Raw genomic sequence first — 24836 nt, 5'->3', positions numbered from 1 at the left:
TGAAGGCAGGGTTCATGTGACTTGCTAGTGAATTAAATGAGAAGAAGGAGGAAAAGGAAGAATTAAAGATGAGCTCTTTGACTTGAACAGCTATGTAAAAGATGTTCAGTTACAAGACAGTGATGCCTTTTATAACCTGAATCCCTGAGGGACTTTGTGGAGCAGGGTCTCCTGTCAGCCTCCAGTGGGTATGAATCATGAGAGAAATGAACATCTATTATTGTCTCAAGCCACTGGAGTTTTAGGGTGGTTTGTGCCCCAAGTTACAATCTCTAACCTGGTCTATCCTAATATGATGAGTAGTGAAAACTTTTGAACTTTTCTAGTGTTTGATACGTAACTGCAATTTAAGGAGGACTACAAGCTTTGACTCCTTCACAAGATAATGACGGGGGTCCTTCTTGTTGTGAAACTCATTGAGGATGGATCACCTTTGTGGAATCCCATCAATGAAATGAGAAACTGCTATAGACTCAGGCCATCTTCTGATTTTATCCATTCTGTCAGTACAAATGCCTGGAAAATCCCATGGACAGAGAAGCCTGGCAGGCTACAGTCCATGGGGTAACAAGAGTTGGACACAACTTAGCAACTAAACCACCAACCAGTACAAATTCCAAGGTTGCAGACTTGGTTCAGCAGAAATGCTGTTGTTGTTGCTTAGTCACTCAGTCATGTTCAACTCTTTGCGACCCTATGGACTGTAGCCCACCAGGCTCTTCCGTCCAGGGGATTTTCCAGGCAAGAATACTAGAGTGGGTTACCATTTCCTTCTCCAGAGGATACTCCCCATGCAGGGAATGAACCCAGGGACCTCCTGAGGCTCCTGCATTGTTGGCATATTCTTTACCACTGAGCCACTGGGGACGCCCTGTCATTAGAAATGCCTCAGAGGTAAATATTCTAAAGATGTATTAAAAAGGAATCTGAGCTATCACAAGTATACAGTAACATAGCAGGAAGGATGGGGCTTCCCTGGTAGCTCAGATAGTAAAGAATCCACCTGCAATGCAGGAGACCCAGGTTTGATCCCTGGGTTGGGAAGATCCTTTGGAGAAGGAAATGGCAGTCCACTCCAGTATTCTTGTCTGGGAAACCCCATGGACAGAGGAGCCTTGTGGGCTACAGTCCATTGAGTCTCAAAGGGTGGGACACAACGGAGTGACGAAGCACCACACACACAGCAGTAAGGACAGTGGTACGCCCTGAGGCGTGAGGACCTTTTCTGCCTTACTGCTCATGGGTGCTCCCATGTGACCCGAGGAAAAGTCTTTCAAGGCCACGGCCTGTCACTGTGGGACCTACCTGCTGCAGCTCTTGTCCAAATGAGTGAAAAAACACATTTGCATGCTTAACTCCATCTTCTAAGAGACAGAACTTTTTCCTACATTCTTCGGGTACCAAGGTAGACAAGGTAACCAGCAAACACAGTTGATTTGAGCACTGGCCCTGACACTTAATAATTAAGTCCTCCTGGACATCCTACTTATTGCTCTAAGCCTGTCTCCACATCTGATCTTGCATTTGGTCATCTAAGGAGCAGAATAAAGTGATTTAAGCACACTGGCCACTGAGTAAGGCTGCCTGGGCACAGCACCTGACTCCATTGCTCATTACTTGTGTGCTTTATCTGAGTCTCTATTTCCTCCTTGATAATCAAGACTGGGTGGTCTCTACCCATCCATCCCACAGCTCTGCTTGAGGACTGCACTGGATTATGTACATCCAATGCTTAGCATATAGTAGATATTCAGTAAGTGGTACTTACCGTGACTACGTGGAAATGATGTTAAACTTTTAGTGCTGTGAAAGTTACTGGGGGTAACACAGGTAAAGTACATGGAAAGATGTAATTGATGGGGAGGAAGGGGAGACGGAACACATGCTACCTCAGTCATTTCTGAGAAGACACCGGAAAGCAAGGTCCCATGGGCACCTAGCTACTGGGGGGCCAGTTCAGTCACCATAGATGGGAGTCTGGGGAGGTCCAGCACCAGGATTGAGAGCTCCCGCCACCACGTGACAGCTGTCTGAAGGTGAACTGACTATGCGCCTGACTGATGTCCCCCACCACGGACCCACCTGGTGTGTGGACCCAACTGGTCGTACCAGCTGCCACTACCCACCCCATCCATAATTTCAGGAGGCCAAGCAGTCCACTCTCACCACCCTTGGCCTGGCCTTGGTGGGGTCCTGCTTTGCTCCCATGCATTCTGCTTTCTTTCTGGAGAAGGGGAAAAGCATGTAAGCATTATCTCTGTTCATGATACTATTATACTCACTTTGGAGCAGAAAGCAGGCTATAGTCTTTACTTTCATATTTCATGCTGGTCTCAACGTATTGCAATAAAGGAAAAGAGTGAATTACAAACAGAAAGGAATAGAATAATAGGGCATCATCACTTAAGACCCTTTCTGCATAAATATTAAAGGCAAAAACTATTATATTCACATCATGAACGTTACTGTTAAACAGCAATACTGAATCTTATGATACTGACAACGTTCCAGACACTTTGATGTTAGGCAGGTCATTCATTGTTTTATCCCACCTTCAACAGTCCTTCAAGGTCCAGTTTCTCTACTCGGATTACAACGTATTCTAAATATAAACAATAAAGGAAAACTCTTAAAAGATTTCTTAGTATTTAAAAAAAACCAAACAGATCTGAACCTCCTTTTAAAAATATGAACTCTAGATGATTATATCTTTCCCAGCACAATACATTTCAGGGTGTCAGTGTATCTTATATAACAGAGATTATGGGAGAAAATGATGAGGTTTAGGGGGAAAGGAAGGAATTCTTAAGAGCTGAAATTTCCACCAGTGTAACTTCATTTATGGCTCATCATATTTCATAAGGAAAATATTTAGTTTTGTTTTGCATTATAAGTTGGTGCACAAAATACCCCCAGCCAGGACTCCCAAACCCTGGGGCTCTTTGGCTTGATGCATGTCAGGGTGCAAAACACAAAAGACCCATCTTGACTCTGATTCCAGCCACTTGGATCCAAAACATAGCTGATCGTGGATTTAGCTCCCCCTGGTGGTGGTGCATGAACTTAACATACATAAACTGTGCAGAAGTTGTAAGGGATGGATCCTTCAGTTCAGTTGCTCAGTCATGTCTGATTCTTTGTGACCCCATGGACTGCAGCACGCCAGACTTCCCTGTCCATCACCAACTCCCAGAGTTTATTAAACTCATGTCCACTGAGTCAGTGATGCCATCCAACCATCTCATCCTCTGTCGTCCCCTTCTCCTCCTGCCCTCAATCTTTCCCAGCATCAGGGTCTTTTCAAATGAGTCAGTTCTTCACATCAGGGATCCTAGGACGTACCTATTAATAGCTGAAATCTTTCCTTTTACAATGTGAAAGTTAAGGCTGAGAGAGGATACGGGTGCGGCTGCCCAGGGTTCATGGTGGGGAGTCACTGAGTGAAGAACAGAACCCAGCTCTCTTGGCCTCAAGCTGATTTAAACACCCACACTCTGTACACAGTGGAGATGTCAAAACAACCCTGTCACCCCCACCCCAGGCTTCTAGCCTTTCAGAGTCTCATGAGATATTTTATCTGTAGAGTTTTAATAGCAAGTGGTCAGATTCTTGTCCCAGATGCTTAGAATTTTGGGGTTGTAAATAAATGCACTTGCTGGGTCCACCAAGAACTACCCAATCCAATGCTTGGAGCCTGGCCTGGCTGTATCCACTGGCTCCCCAGGTGGCTTGCCTACTTGGCCAGACCTGGGACTCAAAGGTCATAGAGAATTTGGGACCATGAGGAAATATCTGCTCTCCACAGGCCAAAACGTGACAGAGGAGGGACTTTCTTCCTCAGTGGGTTTCACGGGGGCCTGTCCCTGAGTTCCTGGGACGAGACAAATATGTCCATTTGCTAGTCACAATCGTACCTACCTCCTCCTATCTGGACCTCAGCAGCCCCCAGGAAGGTCTCACGTGGCAGCCTCACCTCAGTGCTGCTAAGTCACTTCAGTCGTGTCTGACTCTGTGTGACCCCATAGACGGCAGCCCACCAGGCTCCCCCATCCCTGGGATTCTCCAGGCAAGAACACTAGAGTGGGTTGCCATTTCCTTCTCCAATGCAGGAAAGTGAAAAGTGAATGTGAAGTCGCTCAGTTGTGTCGGACTCTTAGTGATCCCATGGACTTCAGCCTCCCAGGCTCCTCCATCCATGGGATTTTCCAGACAAGAATACTGGAGTGGGGTGCCATTGTGAGCCCACCACAACCCCAGGGCTGGCCCTCAGTGTGATGTTCTGGTGTCCCGTGACACAGGACCCACCTTTCAAGGGTGTGCTCATCTGAGCCAAGTTCCAATAAAGAAGAGGGGCTTCCCTGGTGGCTCAGATGGTTAAGAATCTACCTGCTAATGCAGGAGATGCAGACTCGATTCCTGGGTCAGGAAGATCCCCTGGAGGAGGAAATGGCAACCCACTCCAGTATTCTTATCTGGAGAATCCCATGGACAGAGGAGCCTGGCAGGCTGCAGTCCACAGGGTCACAAAGAGTCGGACACGACTGAAGCGACTTAGCACACAGCACACAGGATGACTAAACAGCACCGATAGGGAGGATGCCTCTGTGTTGGTTTACCCAGAGAAATACAACCTTCGAGCTCACCAGACCTTTGGATGCTCATCCCTGGAGGCTCCATGGCTTGGTCAACGTGAAATCAGAGCAAGGCCAGGCAGCCAGATGGCCCTGATCACTGGTGGCATTAAGTGTGATAAGCGGAAACTTACAGACTTGGCTGTGGGCTAGCACCACGGGCTCTCCCAGGCTCAGACTCCCGCCCACCCAGAGTCCCCACACCCTCTGTGTCTCTCATGTGTCTTTATGCTTCCAAGGCAAACTCAGTTCTGCAGAGTCTGGTCTGGCCATAGTCTGGGGCGTTATTTATAAATAGCAGAGGGAAAACAACCTGAATGTCTATCATTAGGGATCTAGTTTTAAAAATTACAATTTGTCCACATGACAATAACTTAAATCACTTTTCTAAATTGAAGATTTATATGTAGACATGAAAGAGTATCTAAAATATGTTTTAGATAAAAACACTGACAGAGAACAATATATAAAGTGCTACCATATGCTTTTATGCTTTTTAAAAAGAGTGTGTATATATATATATGTTTATATGCTCACACATCATACACACACACACACACACACACTTACATGTGCATAGACTCTCTCTGGAAGGACATATAAGACACTGGTAACATGACTGTTGCTGGAGATGAGAATTAGAGGAATGACGATCAAGAATGGAAGGGAAAATTACTTTTTACTACACATTAAAAGACATAATTTTTTTTTCAATTGTCAACCTGGTTATTGTAATGTAAATCAATTTTCTTTTTCAAAAATAAAACAAAATTGACATAGCACAAAACCCAAACAAGGGAGGGGGCATTCAGGAGTTAAGAGTGGTGTGTCAGAAGGGAGGACATTCCTCCACAAGAAAGTGTTAGTCGCTCAGTCATGGACTCTGTGACTCGTATGGACTGTAGCCCACCAGGCTCCCCTGTTCATGGGATTATCCATGGCAAGAATACTGGAGTGAGTTGGCATTCCCGTCTCCAGGGGATCTTCCCGACCCAGGGATTGAACTCGGGTCTCCTGCTTTGCAGGCAGGTTCTTTACCGTCTGAGCTGAAGGGAACAACATAAGAAAGGCCTGGGGGCACAGAAAGCTGAGCACATAGGACAGCGCACCGTCTACCTTGCTGGGGCCGTGGGCGGGAACCAGGGGCTGGGACGCAGTGGCTTGAAGTGCCAGCCAAGACTTTGGATCTCATTCTGAAAAAGATGGCACATCACTAAGGGTCACTGAGCAGGGCCATGACATGACCAGCGTGTATTTTAGAAAGCCCCCTTCAGCCCGCATGAAAGGTTTAGCCGATGAATCAGCAAGCAAGCCACCAGGAAGAAACCTGCCAGAGAATCCTGGAAGCAGAGATGGGTCAGGGAGTGGGAGGCCTCATCCTTTGGATGTGACAACCAAGAGGTTACTGTGAATGAGGCCAGAGATATTAGGAGGCGTGGACAGAGGGGAGATGAGAGAGGAGGGGTGGGCAGACAGAAGAGCAGGGATTCCCAGAATTCTGGATGTTATAAGACCAGTGAAATTTTTAGAAATCAAACAAAACAACAATTAAGAACCAAAAGAAGATTGCTCACTTTGTAATTCTCCAAGTAAGGGTAATTTGCTAAAATTATCATGTTTTAATACCATTGTTTTATAAAAGAAGGGATATTTTAAATCTCCCCCCAGTAGGAAGGGCTGACCTCTGTTAAAGAATGGTCATTTATATGAAACAAATTTATATTGTTACCACCTGTGTATGTGTGTGTGTGTGCAGTCACTCAGTCATGTCTGACTCTTTGCGATGCTATGGACTGTAGCCCCTCCAGACTCCCCTGTTCATGGTATTTCCCAGACAAGAATACTGCAGTGGGTTGTCATTTCTTCTTCCAGGGGATCTTCCCGATCCAGGGATCAAATTCACATCCCTTGCATCTTCTGCATTGGAGGGCGGATTCTTTACACTGTGTCACCTGGACACACCCTTACTGTTCCCATTTTCTCCGGGATTATAAAATCTCAGTCGGATGAATGATGCTGGTTTGCTGAGTGTGAACTGACATGTAAATCCTTTTTTTTTCCCCAAACAGGGAAGAAAAGAGATTGAATAAGAATAGAGCCGAGAGGACTTCCTTCCCATGTGGCCTAGTGGTTGGTGACTGAGAATCTGCACTTCCACTTCGTGCGTGCTGAGTTGCTTCAGTTGTGTCCGACTCTGCGACCCTAAGGACTGTAGCACACTAGGCTTCTCTGTCCATGCGATTCTCCAGGCAAGAATACTGGAGTGGGCTGCCATTTCCTCCTCCAGGCGATCTTACCAACCCAGGGATCAAGGCATAAATTCAATCCATGGTTGGGGAAGTTCCATATGCTGTGCACTGTTGGAGGCCAAAAATTTTTTTAATAAGAATATAGTCAAGAGTTTTTGTTTTGTGAAGGATGAGACTGACTTGAGAAAAATCAATATACTGAGAGGAAAAAACAATTGAAAGATTTAGAAATAAGAACTAAATGTAGGGTAGTATCCCAGATTGGATTGTGAAACACTGAAAGGACGTTGGTGGAAAAAGTGATGAAATACAAATCAAGTTTGTGGTTTCGTTAATAGATTGGAGCAACATTAACTGCCGAGTTCTGATAAATGTCCCAGGTTAGGGGAAGCTGGGTGAAGGGCATATTCAAACCTTTTGCATTATCTTTACGACACTTTTATAAATCTAAAATTTTTATAAATAAAAAGCAAAAATATACATAACAACAAGTACACAGAGGAAAAAGGGCTTCCCTGGTGGCTCAGTAGTCAAGAATCTGCCTGCCGATCAGGAGACACGGGTTCCATCCCTGATTTGGGAAGATCCTACCTGCCGCAGAGCAACTCAGCCCCTGGGCCACAACTACTGAGCCTGTGCCCTTGAGTCTGGGAGCCGCAACTACTGAGTCCACGCTCCACAACTACTGAAGCCCGTGCACCCTAGAGCCCTCACTCCGCAATAAGAGAAGCCCTCCCAGCCCAGCTAGACAGTGGTCCCCGCTCACTGCAGCTAGAGAAAAAGGTCCGAGTGCAGAACGAAGACCCAGCACGGTCAAAAGAAATAAATAAAATCTTTTTTTTCCACCTCCCAGAATATTGGAAATAAAAGCAAAAATAAACAAATGGGACCTAATTAAACTTAAAAGCTTCTGCACATCAAAGGAAACTATCAGCAAGGTGAAAAGACAGCCTTCAGAGTGGGAGAAAATAATAGCAAATGAAGCAACCGACAAACAACTAATCTCAAAAATATACAAGCAACTCCTACAGCTCAACTCCAGAAAAATAAATGACCCAATCAAAAAATGGGCCAAAGATCTAAATAGACATTTCTCCAAAGAAGACATACAGATGGCTAACAAACACATGAAAAGATGCTCAACATCACTCATTATCAGAGAAATGCAAATCAAAACCACTATGAGGTACCATTTCACACCAGTCAGAATGGCTGCAAGCCAAAAGTCTACAAATAATAAATGCTGGAGAGGGTGTGGAGAAAAGGGAACCCTCTTACACTGTTGGTGGGAATGCAAACTAGTACAGCCACTATGGAGAACAGTGTGGAGATTCCTTAAAAAACTGGAAATAGAACTGCCTTATGATCCAGCAATCCCACTGCTGGGCATACACACTGAGGAAACCAGAAGGGAAAGAGACACGTGTACCCCAATGTTCATCGCAGCACTGTTTATAATAGCCAGGACATGGAAGCAACCTAGATGTCCATCAGCAGATGAATGGATAAGAAAGCAATGGTACATATACACAATGGAGTATTACTCAGCCATTAAAAAGAATACATTTGAATCAGTTCTAATGAGGTGGATGAAACTGGAGCCTATTATACAGAGTGAAGTAAGCCAGAAGGAAAAACACCAATACAGTATACTAACGCATATATATGGAATTTAGAAAGAGGGTAACGATAACCCTGTATACGAGACAGCAAAAGAGACACTGACGTATAGAACAGTCTTATGGACTCTGTGGGAGAGGGAGAGGGTGGGAAGATTTGGGAGAATGGCATTGAAACATGTAAAATATCATGTATGAAACGAGATGCCAGTCCAGGTTCAATGCACGATACTGGATACTTGAGGCTGGTGCACTGGGACGACCCAGAGGGATGGTGTGGGGAGGGAGGAGAGAGGGGGGTTCAGGATGGGGAACACATGTATACCCGTGGTGGATTCATTTTGATGTTTGGCAGAACTAATACAATTATGTAAAGTTTGAGAATAGAATAAAATTAATTAAAAAAAAAAAAGAAAAAGCAGATAAGTGACAACCTGAAATCCCTCCAGCTAGACCTTGGCACCAGGTGGCAGATGGCACTGACCTGGAACAGGAAGGAGACATCCCTCCCTGGGACCACAGGAAAGGGCGGGACAGGGACATGAATAATTTGCCAGTAAACCTGCCCCCAGTTCAGGATGACGAGCTCCTCGGGGTCAGGGACTGATGTACGCATATGGCTGCCCTCGATGTATAGAAGGTTTTTTCCTATGTCGTCAGTGCTCAGGAAATGTTCATTGATAATAAATCAATTCCATGACTGAAAAATGTCCCCAAAGTTTGAAATAGAAGACTTCTTAATAAAATAATGTAATAACTGATGGGACAAAAACAAAAATGAAAGTAGTTTATAAATGAAGGGGAAAATAGGCAAATGACCACAATATTCAGACTAAAGACAGAAATGAAAGGTTAATATTACACAGAAAGAAAAAAAAAAAGCAGCAGCCTTGGATCATGTTCCGTCTTGGAATAATTCTGCTCCGCAAGGATTCTGAGGGCTGAAATCAGCAACCTAGAAAAGCCTTACTTTAGAGCTCTGGGTAAATTATGGAGGCTATTATCAAGATTGCGCTAAAATAATGGCAGGACACTGAGAGGGAGAGGACTAGCAAATGGAAATGAGCAAAACCCGGAGGAAAGACAGCTGCTCCACGTGAGGAATCGATTCCTCGAGCTCCTGCAGCTGCTGTTACTTTCTATCAAATCCTTCCACTGACTTTCAGGACAGACCCAGGCCCCGGGAGAAGCTTTTCATACATTCCCACTCCTATATTTTATTCACTTAAAACTCTCCTTCAGTGGTGATCATCTTGTGATGTATAGAAACAGTAAGTCACCATGCTATGCACCTGGAGCTCACAGAGTGAGTCAATTGCATATCAATTAAAAAACAAAAAACCAAACAGCAAACAAACAAGAATCCTCCTTTCTTTAAAAATATGAATAATCAGCTTCCTAGCAGCAACAAGTACAAAACTCTTAACTGTAATGCCTTTTTTTTAAGTGGAAAAAAAACATACGGTATGATGATTATTCATAATACCTGTTTCTGGTCCTCCATTTTAGGTGGGGGGGAAATCAAGTATATATGTTTTTGTACTAAAAAGGGGTATACTAAGTAATACATACTGTATAACTTAATATACAAAAATGAAGAAATTTTATTGTATAACTATGGAAAAAATGTTGACTTTTTAGATAATAAGATTATGATTTGAATCACCTTGGGAGATATTGCACACTCTCTTGTGAAAGGATGTTGCTCTGGTACATTACAGCTAAATACTGAGTTAGGGTTCTTCAGTTGCAAACAACAGACTCCAACTCTGATTAACTTAAGCCCATGATGATGATGATGAAAATCACTCAGTTGTATCTGACTCTTTGAGACCCCATGGACTATATAGTCCATGGAATTCTCCAGGCCAGAATACTGGAGTGGGTAGCCTTTCCCTTCTCCAGGGGATCTTCCCAACCCAAGGATTGAACCCAGGTCTCCCACATTGCAGGCGGATTCTTTACCAGCTGAGCCACAAGGGAGACCCAAGAGTACTGGAGTGGGTAGCCTATCCCTTCTCTAGAGGATCTTCCCAACCAAGGAATCGAACCCGGGTCTGCTGCATTGCAGGTGGATTCTTTACCAACTGAGCTGTGATGGAAGTCCAACTTGAGCCCAAAAGCATACTAAATCATTTCAGTCATGTCTGACTCTTGGTGGCCCCATGTACTGTTGTCTGCCAGGCTCCTCTGTCCACGGGACTCTCCAGGCAAGAATACTAGAGGTGGGTTTCCATGCCTTCCTCCAGGGGATCTTCCCAACCCAGGAACTTAACCTACATTTCCTGCAGCTCCTGCATTGTAGGCAGATTCTTTACCACTGAGCCACCAGGGAAGCCCCATAATGGAAGGATAGTATGTGTGTGTTTAGTACACAGCAGCACTCTAGAATGAATGGCTGAAAGGGCAGGAACCAGGATCTAGGGAGAGGAACTAATGATAGTTGCATCAACGTCCTAATGTTGGTTGAAATCACCACTGTGTTTTCCATTCCTGTGTCCTGCTGAGGATCCAGAGTTAGTAAGAGAGCTTTGACGAGCTTGGGGCATGGGGTAAAAAACAGGCACTACAATGAGCAGTGCCTGAGAATCACCATAGTGGGAGGACAGGTAATTCAGAAAAGGGCTCTTACTGGAAGAAATGGAAGTGGATGGGGAGTAATGACTACTTGCCTTCTTCTCTTATGCCACCATGCCTCTGCCCAGTTCCTGCCTGGACTTGGAATGCCCCTCTGACCTGGAATATCCCTAGCTGGCCAGACCATACGACAAACCCCTATTTTCCCCTCAAAACCCAGATAAAGTAACCCATTTCTGTGAAACCAGGCAGAGGAAATCACTTTGTACTCTTCGTGCCTTTTCACACTTCCCTTGTTGACTCGCTAACACTACACTAATGATTTGTACTTGTATGGCTCTCTATTAGACTGTAAGTTTCTCAAGTGCAAGAATAATGTCTTTTCAACTCTGTTGCTTCTGTGCCTAGGACAGCATCTGTCATAAATAAGAATTCAACAAATGCTAAATGCTTGCTGAAATAAATGTAAATGACAAACCACTTCTATATTTAACAATAAGAAAACCTGAAACAAAATTAAACAATTTTGAGGAAGCACAAGGACAATTCTACAGAGACACAAAATAATTTGTTACCTTTGCAAATCTGCGTGATGTTTGAGAAAGCCTGGCAATGTCTTCAAGATCCAGGTAAGAAATGATATTCAGCAGCAAACTGTCTGAGAGCCGTTCAAGGAAGTCAAATTTACCTTCACATAAATTGAAGACATAGTCTAATATTCTTGAACCAAATATTAAGGCAATTTGAACTGTAATTCAAAAAAGCCAACAAAACAACATGGTTATCATGTGCAGTCACATAAAAACTATGATCGTTATCAGTAAGACAAGCTTTGAGGCATTTTGCCCCTGAGAACAATGTTAGATTTGCTGAGTCATTCCTACTTTCACCAAGCTGTCTCTGGGACCAGTGGTATGTATTTACGAAGTATTTGTTTCCAACAGCTGCCTTTGCCCTGAGATCAAAATCTTTTAGGTCTACTCAGTGTTGAACACAGTGATGGAATGAACCAAATTCCAGTCCAGACAACTGACTTAACTACTCTTCATGTCATCCCCATCTTCATCCTCCCAGTCGCGGAGACTAGGCAGAATGCTGCTCCATGTCATTTTTTCCTACCCCTCCGCCCCCAAATTGGTGTGAAACACTTTAATAGCCCTTAATTTTGATCGATTTTTGTTCTCTTCTTGTTATACATTGTTTCTCTACCAAACTTTCTTCTTCATGTTTTTTCATTCCCTTGAAATAGTGAATTATGAGTGGTTAAATCCAGGGGGTGATTTTTTTCTCTTCCTTTTGCTTATCTGTATTTTGCAATCTTTTTTTTATCATAAACTCTGTATCACTGATGTAATTTTTTTCATAATCTAGAACGAATGGATGGGAGGAAGAAAGAAGGGAAGAAGGCTACCGCCCTTTTATGAGAAGAAAAATGGGGTTACAACAGAGGATTTTATGCATGTGGATCACGGCGGTTCCAGCACTGGAGACTTTGTTTCTTGAAGCTCATTTTTCACTTCTGCCTCCAAAAGCACCACCATGTCTGGCCTTTTTAGAGAACTTCTCTCAGAATAGACAGAATGGATTCTGTACAGGGGACTAAGTGTCCAAGATTTGGGGACACTTCCTTCCCAACATGGAACATTCCTTCCAGGGTAAGTGGGATGAAGCTGTCAAGAATACCAGGCTCCTTGCATAAGCAGGCAGACGGGTGATCCTAGAGGTTGATGACTCTCCAATTTCAAAATGGATGTAAGGTGAGGGCTATATTTATGTAAAAGCTCTGATTGTGCTAACCTGAAGAACCAGCCATATAAGATTTCTCTCCAAAACTGGTCAGTCCAGCTTTCTAGAGGCATTAAGGGTTTTAGTTGCTTCTAAATCGCAAGTGCTTCTAATTCAAAGCCCTTCTAAAGTCCAAGGTTTTTCTTGGGTGGAAAATAACCCCTCAAAAACTCATCCTCACAGGGAACCCCTGGCTCACCAGCAGAATAAGAAGGAAAAAGAGGCACTTACTTATTGGTAAAACAAAACCTTGAGTATAATAAATTTCTTTAAAATAACTGGAGATATTTGAACATTTTAAAATGCCAGGAAAGAACGCTCACAGCACATGTTCAGATGTACATTACAAAGTCTCTACCAGGACTTCCCTGGTTATCCAGTGGTTAGGAATCCTCCCTCCAATGCAAGGTCTGAGGGTTCAATCCCTGGTCAGGGAACTAAGATCCCACCCACGTGCTGTCGGACAACTAGGCCCACAAGCGTCAACTCGCGAGGAGACTGCACACTGCAACAAAGACCCTGTGTGCCTCCACTGAGACCCAACACAGTCAAAATAATAAATAAGCACTTTTTAAAAACAGAAGGTCTCTAACAATAAGGTCTTTTAAGTTAAAGTTATAAAAGCTGTCAGATATAAAGTTATGACAGTTAAAAGTTAAGATAAAGTTATAAAAGGACATATAGCCCCTAAGTATGTAACAGGGTAGTTTCAAAGTATACAGGTATGGGGGCACTTAGAAAAAATTTTTTTGCATGTTTATGTTTTTTGTTTTTATAGCCAACAGGTCACCAACCTTTTAAAATAAGGAAAACAAGATTAGAACAAACTCCATTGTGAAGAGTAAAATTCCTTTGTGTAGGAGTGTGTGACAGGCAGCCTTCCAGAGAGACCCTGCGTCTCTCCTCCTGGATTCACACCTCTGTGTGTTCCCAGCCACCATGAATGAGGGCTGGCCTCGGTAACCAAGAGGAATTGCAAAAATATCCCAAGGCTGGTTCACCAAAGACATCGGGGCTTCTGTCTTGCTGTCCTGGATCACTCACTGTCGGAGAAGTCGAGGGCCATGACCTGACACTACAGCACCGTGGAGAGGTCTGTGGGGAAGGAACCTGAAAGAGCCGTGTGTGTGTGTGTGTGTGTGTGTGTGTCTGTCCCCATGTGAGCCATGGTGGAACTGGATCCTCCGGCGCCAACCAAGCCTTCTGATGACTGGGGTTCAGACGACATCATGCAAGATCCTGGAGCAGAATGGCTGAGCTATGCTGCTCCCAAATTCCTGACCCAACTCTCTGAGTTAATGAACGTTTATTATTTTTTAGGGCTTCCCAGGTGGTGCAGTGGTAAAGAATCCAGTTGCCAGTGCAGGAGACACAAGAGGAGAGGGTTTGATCCCTAGGTGAGGAAGATCCCCTGGAGAAGGAAATGGCAATCCACTCCTGTATTCTTGCCTGGGAAATCCCATGGACGGAGGAGCCTGGTGGGCTACCATCCATGGGGTCATAAAGAGTCAACACAACTGAATGTGTGCACATACACACACACACACACACACACAAACACACACATTGTTTTAAGCCATTGTGTTTGGGGGTAATTTATTACACAACCGTAGACAATAAGGTACTTGCAACTGTTGTGGAAACCTAGAATGTGGGAATGGCTTTGAAACTGGCAAGTAGTGGAAATTTGAATGAGCTTGAGGACAGTATGCTGTGAAAGTGCTGCACTCAATATGCCAGCAAACTTGGAAAACTCAGCAGCGGCCACAGGACTGGAAAAGGTCAGTTTTCATTCCAATCCCAAAGAAAGGCAATGCCAAAGAATGCTCAAACTACCGCACAATTGCACTCATCTCACACGCTAGTAAAGTAATGCTCAAAATTCTCCAAGCCCGGCCTCAGCAGTATGTGAACCATGAACTTACAGATATTCAAGCTGGTTTTAGAAAAGGCAGAGGAACCAGAGATCAAATTGTCAACATTTGATGGATCATTGAAAAAGCAAGAGAGTTCCAGAAAACCATCTATTTCTACTTTATTGGCTATGCCAAAGCCTTCGATTGTGTGGATCACAATAAACTGTGGAAAATTCTAAAAGAGATGGGAATACCAGACCCCCTGGCCTGCCTCTTGAGAAACTTGTATGCAGGTCAGGAAGCAACAGTTAGAACTGGACATGGAACAACAGACTGGTTCCAAATAGGAAAAGGAGTTCATCAAGGCTGTATATTGTCACCCTGCTTATTTAACTTATATGCAGAGTACATTATGAGAAATGCTGGGCTGGATGAAGCACAAGTGAAAGAGGAGAGTGAAAAAGTTGGCTTAAAACTCAACATTCAGACAACTAAGATCATGGCATCCAGTTCCATTGCTTCATAGCAAATAGATGGGGAAACAGTGGAAACAATGGCTGACTTTATTTTGGGGGGCCTCCAAAATCACTGCAGATGGTGACTGCAGCCATGAAATTAAAAGATGATTGCTCCTTGGAAGAAAAGCTGTGACCAACCTAGACAGTATATTAAAAAGCAGAGACATTACTTTGCCAATAAAGGTCTGACTAGTCAAAGATACGGTTTTTCCAGTAGTCATGTATGGATGTGAGAGTTGGACTATAAAGAAAGCTGAGCACTGAAGAATTGATGCTTTTGAACTGTGGTGTTGGAGAAGACTCTTGAGAGTCCCTTGGACTTCAAGGAGATCCAACCAGTCCATCCTAAAGGAGATCAGTCGTGAATGTTCATTGGAAGGACTGACGTTGAAGCTGAAACTCCAATACTTTGGCCAGCTGATGTGAAGAGCTGACTCATTGGAAAAGACCCTGATGATGGGAAAGATTGAGGGCAGGAGAAGGGGATGACAGAGGATGAGATGGTTGGATGGCATCACCGACTCAACAGATGTGAAATTTGGGTAAACTCCAGGAGCAGGTGATGGACAGGGAGGCCTGGTGTGCTGCGGTCCATTGGGTCGCAAAGAGTCGGACACGACTGAGCGACTGAACTGAACTGAACTGAGGAGAGTGTTAGTTAAAGTGTGAAAAACCTTCAGTAAATATTATACTGTGCTCAGTCACTCAGTCGTGTCTGACTCTTTGCAACCCCATGGGCTGTAGCCTGCCAGGCTCCCCTGTCCACGGGGATTCTCCAGGCAAGAATACTGGAATGGGTCGCCACGCCCTCCTCCAGGGGATCTTCCCAACTGAGGGATCAAATCTAGGTCTCCCACATGGCAGGCGGATTCTTTACTGTCTGAGCCACCAGGGAAGCCCAAATACTATACTAAGTAAACAGAAGTCTGACAGACTCTGAGGAGGCTTTACAGGGTAGGTTTAAAGAAAAGTGAGGAAAATATTATTTAAAAAAAAAAAAAGAAAACTGGAGAAAAGGAAGGAAAAAGCTGGAGGAAAGGGAATCCTTGCTATGTAGTGGCAGAAAGTTTTGCAAACTTCTGAATGTACGTTTTTCTACAATTTTGACTTTGAAAGCACATGTGTGTTTTCTATAGTCAAAACTCAAAACAGAATTTCTTAAACTTTTTTTAAAGATTCTATTCTTAACTATAAAAAATTGTACGGTGATTGGGGAGAATTTGAACAAAAGGTATATAAGACCATAATGAAGAAAATATTAAATCTAAATAAATGGAGAGAAACACCATGCTCATGTTAGGAAGAGCAAAGGATCACAGTTCTGTCAAAAACCTAAAAAGTGAATCCAAATCCAATTAGAATTTAAGCAGGGAGCTCTGCATAGATTTACCAGCCGATCTTAAAGCTCAGAGGCAGAATAAAATGTCAAGAACAGCCCATGTAAAGAATAGAATGAGGGGTTTCCCTGCTGGCTCAGTGGTAAAAGATCTGCCTGACAATGCACGAGACATTGGTTTGAGCCCTGGTCCAGGAAGATCCAGGAAGCCCATGTACCACAACTACTGAGCTTTTGCTCTAGAGTCCCAGAGCTGCAACTACTGAGCCCACGCACTGCAACTGCTGCAGACCACATGCCCTAGAGCCCGTGCTCCACAACAAGAGAAGCCAACACAGTGAGAAGCCCATGCATCGTAACTAGAGAGGAGCCCCTCCTCGCTGCAACTAGAGAAAGCCTGCACAGCCAAAAATAAATAATTAATTTTAAAAAGACTGGGACATCTCTGAAGGCTCAGTGGATGGGAGTCTGCCTGCCAATGCAGGGGACACGGGTTTCATTCCTGATCCAGGAAGATCCCATATGTCTCAGGGCAACTAAGCCTGTGCCACAACTTCTGAGCCCGTGCTTTAGAGCCCTTGAGCCACAACTGCTGAGCTGACATGCTCCAACTACCGAAGCCCATGCACCTAGAGCCTGTGCTCCACAACAAGAGAAACCACCGCAATGAAAAGCCCATGAATGGCAATGAAGCGAAGCCTCCGCTTGCCGCAACTAGAGAAAGCCCACTTGCAATGATAAAGGCTCAGTACAACCAAAAAATTAAAAATAAATACATTAATTAATTTTTTAAAAAAAAGAATAGAAGGAGGAAGCAGATGAATTCATCTCCACAGGTAAGAGAACTTACTGTAAAAATTGCAATGAGAGCAGTGTAGTTGGTGTAAGATGAATAATCGACCAACAGAATTAAATATCCCTGTAAATGGCAGATGTACATTGGAACTTGCAAAATGTAAGGATGGGATTATTATGTGGGATAATAAGCTATCCTTTAAATGGTGCTGGCCATATTGACAGGCCATACAGAAAAATAATAATATTTCATATCATCATAACCAAAAGCAAACTTGAAATATCTTAAAGACCAAATATGAGAAACAAGTCACAAAATATTTAGAATTAAACATAGGAGTATATCCTTAGGAAATCAAGGTAGGAAAAGATTTCTTAAACAAAACACAAAAGTACAAGTCATATATGAAAAGATTGACAAATTTGAACTCCATTAAAACCATAAACTTCTTTATGAGTAAAACTCATAAACAAGGTGAAAAGATAAAGCAAAGAGTTGGTGAAATATCTGTAGCACATATAGCCAAACCAAAGAATTGGTATTCAAAATATACATGAAAAAGTTTCTACAATGAATACAAAGAAGGTAAACAACCAGTCATAAAAAATAGACAAAGGAGATGAATTAGCAGCTCTCAGAAGGAAATTGGTCAATAAATATAAGAAGGGGTATTCAACATCATAACTAATCAGGGAATGTGCACGCCCAGCTTGGCACAATTAACATGTATCTCTGATTACACTAAACATTGGTGAGAATGTGGGGAAATAGCATCTCTCTCATAAAATGCCAATGGAAATATATTTAAATCCTTTAAAATGATTTAACTTATTTGGAGAGCAGACTATCAATACCTAATAAAGTTGAAGAGGCACATATTTTACAACTCAACAAACACACCACGATGTGCTAGATTTAGAGAAATGTTTACACACTGCACCAGGATAAATGAAGATTTATTGTTGCAAAAAAGTGGAAACCACCTAACTATCCTCAGTAGGGGAGATGATTGAGTGAACTGTGGGTTTACAATATAAAATACTATAAGCCATTGAAATGAATGAACTTGAGAGAGAGAGAGAGAGATATTTGTCAACATGGATAAATCTCAAAAAGTGTTCAATGATAAAACAAAGTTGAAAATATAGTATATCACTTATGTAAAAATTTAAACTTACAAAGGTAGTATGTATTATTTATGTATTTGTGACTACATATAATAAAATATGCTTGGAAATGATACCAATTTCAGAACAGTTAGTAGAAGGGAATAGAGCAAAAATGGGTGAGGAGCAGAAATTTGACTGTTTGTTTAAAATTTTAAACGTTTTTGAAAGACATTAAGTAAATATGGGTCTCACTTCAATAGCATTTGTATTAAAACTGGGATAATAAAGAGAAGATTCTTAGGGCCCTAAGAAAGGATAACACAAAATTAAAACAATTCAAAAAAATTAAAGCCACTCAGAGTAGATTTTTGGAACACATGCAATTAAGCTAGAAATCAAGAAAAAATGTAATCAAAAAATTCCTAACCATCTGGAACTTAAATAAGATGTTTCTAAAGAATCTATGGATCAAAGAAGAAATCAAAATGAAATTTAGAAAAAAAATGCAACATATCAAAACTTTTCTAATACAGATACAGTAGCACTTAAGGAAAATTTAGAGGAGAAATGGCTGAAAACAACAATTTAAGCTTTCATCTCAAGCAACTAGGAAGAGAATAACAAATCAGACCTAAGAAAGGTAGCAGGAAGGAAATAATAAAAGAAAGAACAGATCAGATCAGACCAGATCAGTTGCTCAGTCGTGTCGGATTCTTTGCGACCCCATGAATCGCAGCACGCCAGGCCTCCCTGTCCATCACCAACTCCCGGAGTTCACTCAGACTCACGTCCATCGCGTCCGTGATGCCATCCAGCCATTTCATCCTCTGTCGTCCCCTTCTCCTCCTGCTCCCAATTCCTCCCAGCATCAGAGTCTTTTCCAATGAGTCAACTCTTCCCATGATGTGGCCAAAGTACTGGAGTTTCAGCTTTAGCATCATTCCTTCCAAAGAAATCCCAGGGCTGATCTCCTTCAGAATGGACTGGTTGGACCTCCTTGCAGTCCAAGGGACTCTCAAGAGTCTTCTCCAACACCACAGTTCAAAAGCATCAATTCTTTGGTGCTCAGCCTTCTTCACAGTCCAACTCTCACATCCATACCTGACCACAGGAAAAACCATAGCCTTGACTAGATGGACCTTTGTTGGCAAAGTAATGTCTCTGCTTTTCAATATGCTATCTAGGTTGGTCATAACTTTCCTTCCAAGGAGTAAGCGTCTTTTAATTTCATGGCTGCAGTCACCATCTGCAGTGATTTTGGAGCCCAGAAAAATAAAGTCTGACACTGTTTCCACTGTTTCCCCATCTATTTCCCATGAAGTGGTGGGACTGGATGCCATGATCTTCGTTTTCTGAATGTTGAGCTTTAAGCCAACTTTTTCACTCTCCTCTTTCACTTTCATCAAGAGGCTTTTGAGTTCCTCCTCACTTTCTGCCATAAGGGTGGTGTCATCTGCATATCTGAGGTTATTGAGATTTCTCCCGGCAATCTTGACTCCAGCTTGTGCTTCTTCCAGTCCAGCGTTTCTTGTGATGTACTCTGCATATAAGTTAAATAAACAGGGTGACAATATACAGCCTTGACGTACTCCTTTTCCTATTTGGAACCAGTCTGTTGTTCCATGTCCAGTTCTAACTGTTGCTTCCTGACCTGCATACAAATTTCTCAAGAGGCAGATCAGGTGGTCTGGCATTCCCATCTCTTTCAGAATTTTCCACAGTTTATTGTGATCCACACAGTCAAAGGCTTTGGCATAGTCAATAAAGCAGAAATAGATGTTTTTCTGGAACTCTCTTGATTTTTCTATAATCCAGCGGATGTTGGCAATTTGATCTCTGGTTCCTCTGCCTTTTCTAAAACCAGCTTGAACATCAGAAAGTTCATGGAATCAACAATAAAAGTAAACAACAATAGAGAATATCAACGGAGATAAAAGTTAGGTCTTTGAAAAAATAAATAAAATGAATAAACTGCTGACAAGGTTGATCAAGAAAAAAGAGAGAAAGTACAAATTACTATTATCAAGAAATGAAAAAAAGAACAGCACTACAGATGCTATAGACACTGGAAAGAACAGGATGTATGAGTAACTTTGTCATTGTTGTTCACTTGATAAGTCGTGTCCAACTCTTTGTAATCCCATGAACTGCAGCACACTATCTCCCAGAGTTTTCTCAAACTCATCTCCACTGAGTTGGTAATGCCATCCAACCAACTTATCCTCTGTCGCCCTTTTCTCCTTCTGCCCTCCATCTTTCCCAGCAGCAGGGCCTTTTCCAGTGAGTCGACTCTTACACCAACATATTTGATAAATTGAATAAAAAGAGGTAAATGTGACAAATTTTAAAATCTTTTGTTAGTAGTGTTGGGTATCTAAAATATTATCTTCTGTTCTTTTTTGTAGCTTTAAGATATTTCTGAATTTTAAAAGTTTTAAAGGGAAAGGTATAGAACATAATGTACAAGATTCTTCTTTCTGTGTTAACATATTTTGTGTATATGGATAGACCATTTCTTGAAGGGTATATATGAAACTGTTAGTGATGGTTGTCATGGGAACTGAGAACTTGGGGCCAGAAGAGAACTTATTTTTATCCTATACCTTTTAAAACTGATTTATCTTTTGTTTTACTATATGCATTTTATTTGTGTTTTTTTAAATATCTCGAAAGTTAGGTAATATAAAGTGGTAAAATAAGACAGCTTTACTTAGATCTGTCTCCCCTGCTCTGTAGCCCAGAGCCAGGCTCCCATGCTTCTATCTCTTGCTCCCTTCTGCCTCCCTCTTCACCCAAAGAACCCGATCCCAGTTCTGCAGAAATTCTACGGATTCAGACTGAAGACAAGGAGCAGCTGGTTAGGGAAGACAGAGAGAAGAAGAATGGACTAAGAGAATCAAATCCCAGGTCAGTGGTGGAGACATGGGCCTCAAGAAAGGACCTAGAGTGCTCGCTTCGGCAGCACATATACTAAAATTGGAACGATACAGAGAAGATTAGCATGGCCCCTGCGCAAGGATGACATGCAAATTCGTGAAGCGTTCCATATTTTTTAGATCAGTCTTACGGACTCTGTGGGAGAGGGAGAGGGTGGGGAGATTTGGGAGAATGGCATTGAAACATGTATAATATCATGTATGAAACGAGTCGCCAGTCCAGGTTCGACGCACGATACTGGATGCTTGGGGCTGGTGCACTGGGATGACCCAGAGGGAGGGTATGGGGAGGGAGGAGGGAGGAGGGTTCAGGATGGGGAACACAGGTATACCTGTGGCAGATTCATTTCGATATTTGGCAAAACTAATACAATATTGTAAAGTTTAAAAATAAAAAAAAAAAAAAAAAAAGGACCTAGAGATAAGGGATCAGGGACCCATGGAATGGGGCTGGCCCAGCTTTGAGAAGAAGGTAAAGACTATGTTCTTTTCCACCTTCAGATTCAAGGGAAACCAAAATTCCTAGGATCTAGAACTCAGGCCAATATTTTAGGATATTAGTTTTTATTAGTGTTATCATTTTCCTTTATAGTTCCATTTCAATCATTGTCCCACTCTCCCCATAAATCATCTAAATGTCTAAAGAATTTCAACACTTTGACATCTAAACCCTGTCTCCCACATTTCCTTTCACATGCAATAGCAGAAATAAAAAAAAACCTTGCCATTTGGTTCAGAAAATATGGTTATTGAGGTCATTTGGTTTTATCACAGGGATTTCTGTGGATTGGCCTAAATGCCTAACCACAACTTATAATTCACTAAAGATCTAAGCAACCAACTTAAAACTGGAGATAAGTTGGAAAACAATTTATTTTTAGGTGGGATTCAACCTCAACCCATGCATGAATCAGCACTTTCAACTGAGGCTATGTGGGCACACCTTTGCCCTAAACTAAATTTTAAAAAGTATTTCTGATAGCTAATTTTCTGGTTGTTTCTATCTATTTAGCTTAGCGAGAAAAAAAAAAAATCTATAGCTATTTCCTCAGATTTTTAGAGTCCTCAGAGGTGGGAAAAAAATCCAACTTCATAGACAATAGGCAAAAAGTACAAACAGGCAAATTACAGAAAGAATGTTGCTGCTGCTAAGTCGCTTCAGTCGTATCCGACTCTGTGCAACCCCATAGACGGCAGCCCACCAGGCTCTCCGTCCCTGGGATTCTCCAGGCAAGAACACTGGAGTGGGTTGCCATTTCCTTCTCCAATGCATGAAAGTGAAAAGTGAAAGTGAAGTCGCTCAGTCGTGTCCGACTCCTAGCAACCCTATGGACTGCAGCCTACCAGGCCCCTCTGTCCATGGGATTTTCCAGGCAAGAGTACTGGAGTGGGTTGCCATTGAAAGAATGTAAATGGCAATTAAATATGATGGGATTTTTACTAGTTATCAGGAAAATGCTAATTAAACATGCTATTTTTACCATCAGACTGGAACAGATTAAAAAGAGTAACAAATATTTAATTAGTGATGGCAAAACTATAAGAAAATTCCTATATCCTGTTGGATGGACATATTAATATTCAGTACTTTAATATTTAATACACACTTTTTGGGAAAGCAATTTGTGAGTGTAGCTGAGACTGGCATCTTATGTAAGGTGTTAATTACTGAAAACTGAAATATCATGATATCAAAATATTAATGCTGTCTCATTTCACGAATAAATTTTGAAATAACGTAAATTACTCAACTTAAAATTCTTTCAAAAATTGCATAATTGTAAAGTTGGCATTATTATAGAGGTCAAATGAGTTGCAGATGGCATTTGCGCTACCTCCTTGACACTGCTACTCAAGCTGGTTAACAGAAATATCATCTTTGTCAAGTTAACTTTGATTCACACAAGGTTTTCAAAAGTTCACCCCTGAAATAAATTATTCCATACCTATCAATGTAAATGTCTTTGGACTGAGTAATTCCATGACTAAGAATCTAGGTTAATGACATTCTCATACAACTGAGGAAAGATACATATGTCCCAGAATGTACCTAAAGGCTTTTGAAAATGCCCACTAATTGAAGATTGTGTATTTGTACACTGGAACACCATATAGTCTTAGAAAAGACCAAGGTACATCTTTATGTATGCTAACAGAAAAATGTTCACAATATATTAAGTGCAAAAACAAATTTATGAAGTACAAATTCTATTTTTGTAAACAAATACACACAAAATCCAGAGCAGAAAGAATTCAAATGTAAATAAAGCTATTATAGTAGTTATCCCTGGGAAATGGAACTTGGAGGAAGAGAGGAATTTTCACTTTTAAAATTTTAGAAACCTGTAACAGCTAGAATTTACTGAGTTTCTTCTCAGATCAGATCAGTCGCTCAGTCGTGTCCGACTCTTTGCGACCCCATGAATCGCAGCACACCAGGCCTCCCTGTCCATTACCAACTTCCAGAGTTCACTCAGACTCACGTCCATCGAGTCGGTGATGCCATCCATCCATCTCGTCCTCTGTCGTCCCCTTCTTCTCTTGCCCCCAATCCCTCCCAGCATCAGAGTCTTTTCCAATGAGTCAACTCTTCGCATGAGGTGGCCAAAGTACTGGAGTTTCAGCTTTAGCATCATTCCTTCCAAAGAAATCCCAGGGCTGATCTCCTTCAGAATGGACTGGTTGGATCTCCTTGCAGTCCAAGGGACTCTCAAGAGTCTTCTCCAACACCACAGTTCAAAAGCATCAATTCTTCGGTGCTCAGCCTTCTTCAGAGTCCAACTCTCACATCCATACATGACCACAGGAAAAACCATAGCCTTGACTAGACGGACCTTTGTTGGCAAAGTAATGTCTCTGCTTTTGAATATGCTATCTAGGTTGGTCATAACTTTCCTTCCAAGGAGTAAGCGTCTTTTAATTTCATGGCTGCAGTCACCATCTGCAGTGATTTTGGAGCCCAGAAAAATAAAGTCTGACACTGTTTCCCCATCTATTTCCCATGAAGTGATGGGACCGGATGCCATAATCTTTGTTTTCTGAATGTTGAGCTTTAAGCCAACTTTTTCACTCTCCGCTTTCACTTTGATCAAGAGGCTTTTGAGTCCCTCTTCACTTTCTGCTATAAGGGTGGTGTCATCTGCATATCTGAGGTTATTGATATTTCTCCCGGCAATCTTGATTCCAGCTTGTGTTTCTTCCAGTCCAGCGTTTCTCATGATGTACTCTGCATATAAGTTAAATAAACAGGGTGACAATATACAGCCTTGATGTACTCCTTTTCCTATTTGGAACCAGTCTGTTGTTCCATGTCCAGTTCTAACTGTTGCTTCCTGACCTGCATATAGGTTTCTCAAGAGGCAGGTCAGGTGGTCTGGTATTCCCATCTCTTTCAGAATTTTCCACAGTTTATTATGAGAGTTCT

General features: G+C 42.2%; 1 protein-coding gene and 1 non-coding gene across 4 annotated transcripts in view; one reads left to right on the top strand and one right to left on the bottom strand.

Annotated features, from left to right (window-relative positions):
- The window catches only part of FBXO36 (F-box protein 36), a 107873-nt gene that overhangs the window by 12916 nt on the left and 70121 nt on the right, over window positions 1-24836 (bottom strand). For 2 of the 3 annotated variants that reach the window (XR_009730805.1, XM_061387446.1), the window contains exon 3: window positions 11652-11824. Coding sequence is in view for 2 of the 3 variants with exons in the window: in XM_061387446.1 (XP_061243430.1) it covers window positions 11652-11824 (173 nt within the window). In the remaining variant the exon portion in view is untranslated. Of the gene's footprint in view, window positions 1-11651; window positions 11825-19728; window positions 24639-24836 lie in introns of those variants that run through there. The other variant, XM_061387436.1, reaches the window with a different exon arrangement.
- LOC133236378 (U6 spliceosomal RNA) lies at window positions 21423-21529 on the top strand. The gene has a single exon (XR_009732862.1). It is a non-coding gene; the product is annotated as a U6 spliceosomal RNA (small nuclear RNA).

This window comes from Bos javanicus, chromosome 2 (assembly GCF_032452875.1).
Source record: "Bos javanicus breed banteng chromosome 2, ARS-OSU_banteng_1.0, whole genome shotgun sequence".
Taxonomy (NCBI): domain Eukaryota; kingdom Metazoa; phylum Chordata; class Mammalia; order Artiodactyla; family Bovidae; genus Bos; species Bos javanicus.
Note: the sequence above shows the minus strand (reverse complement) of the source record. Positions and strands in the feature narration are given on the sequence as shown.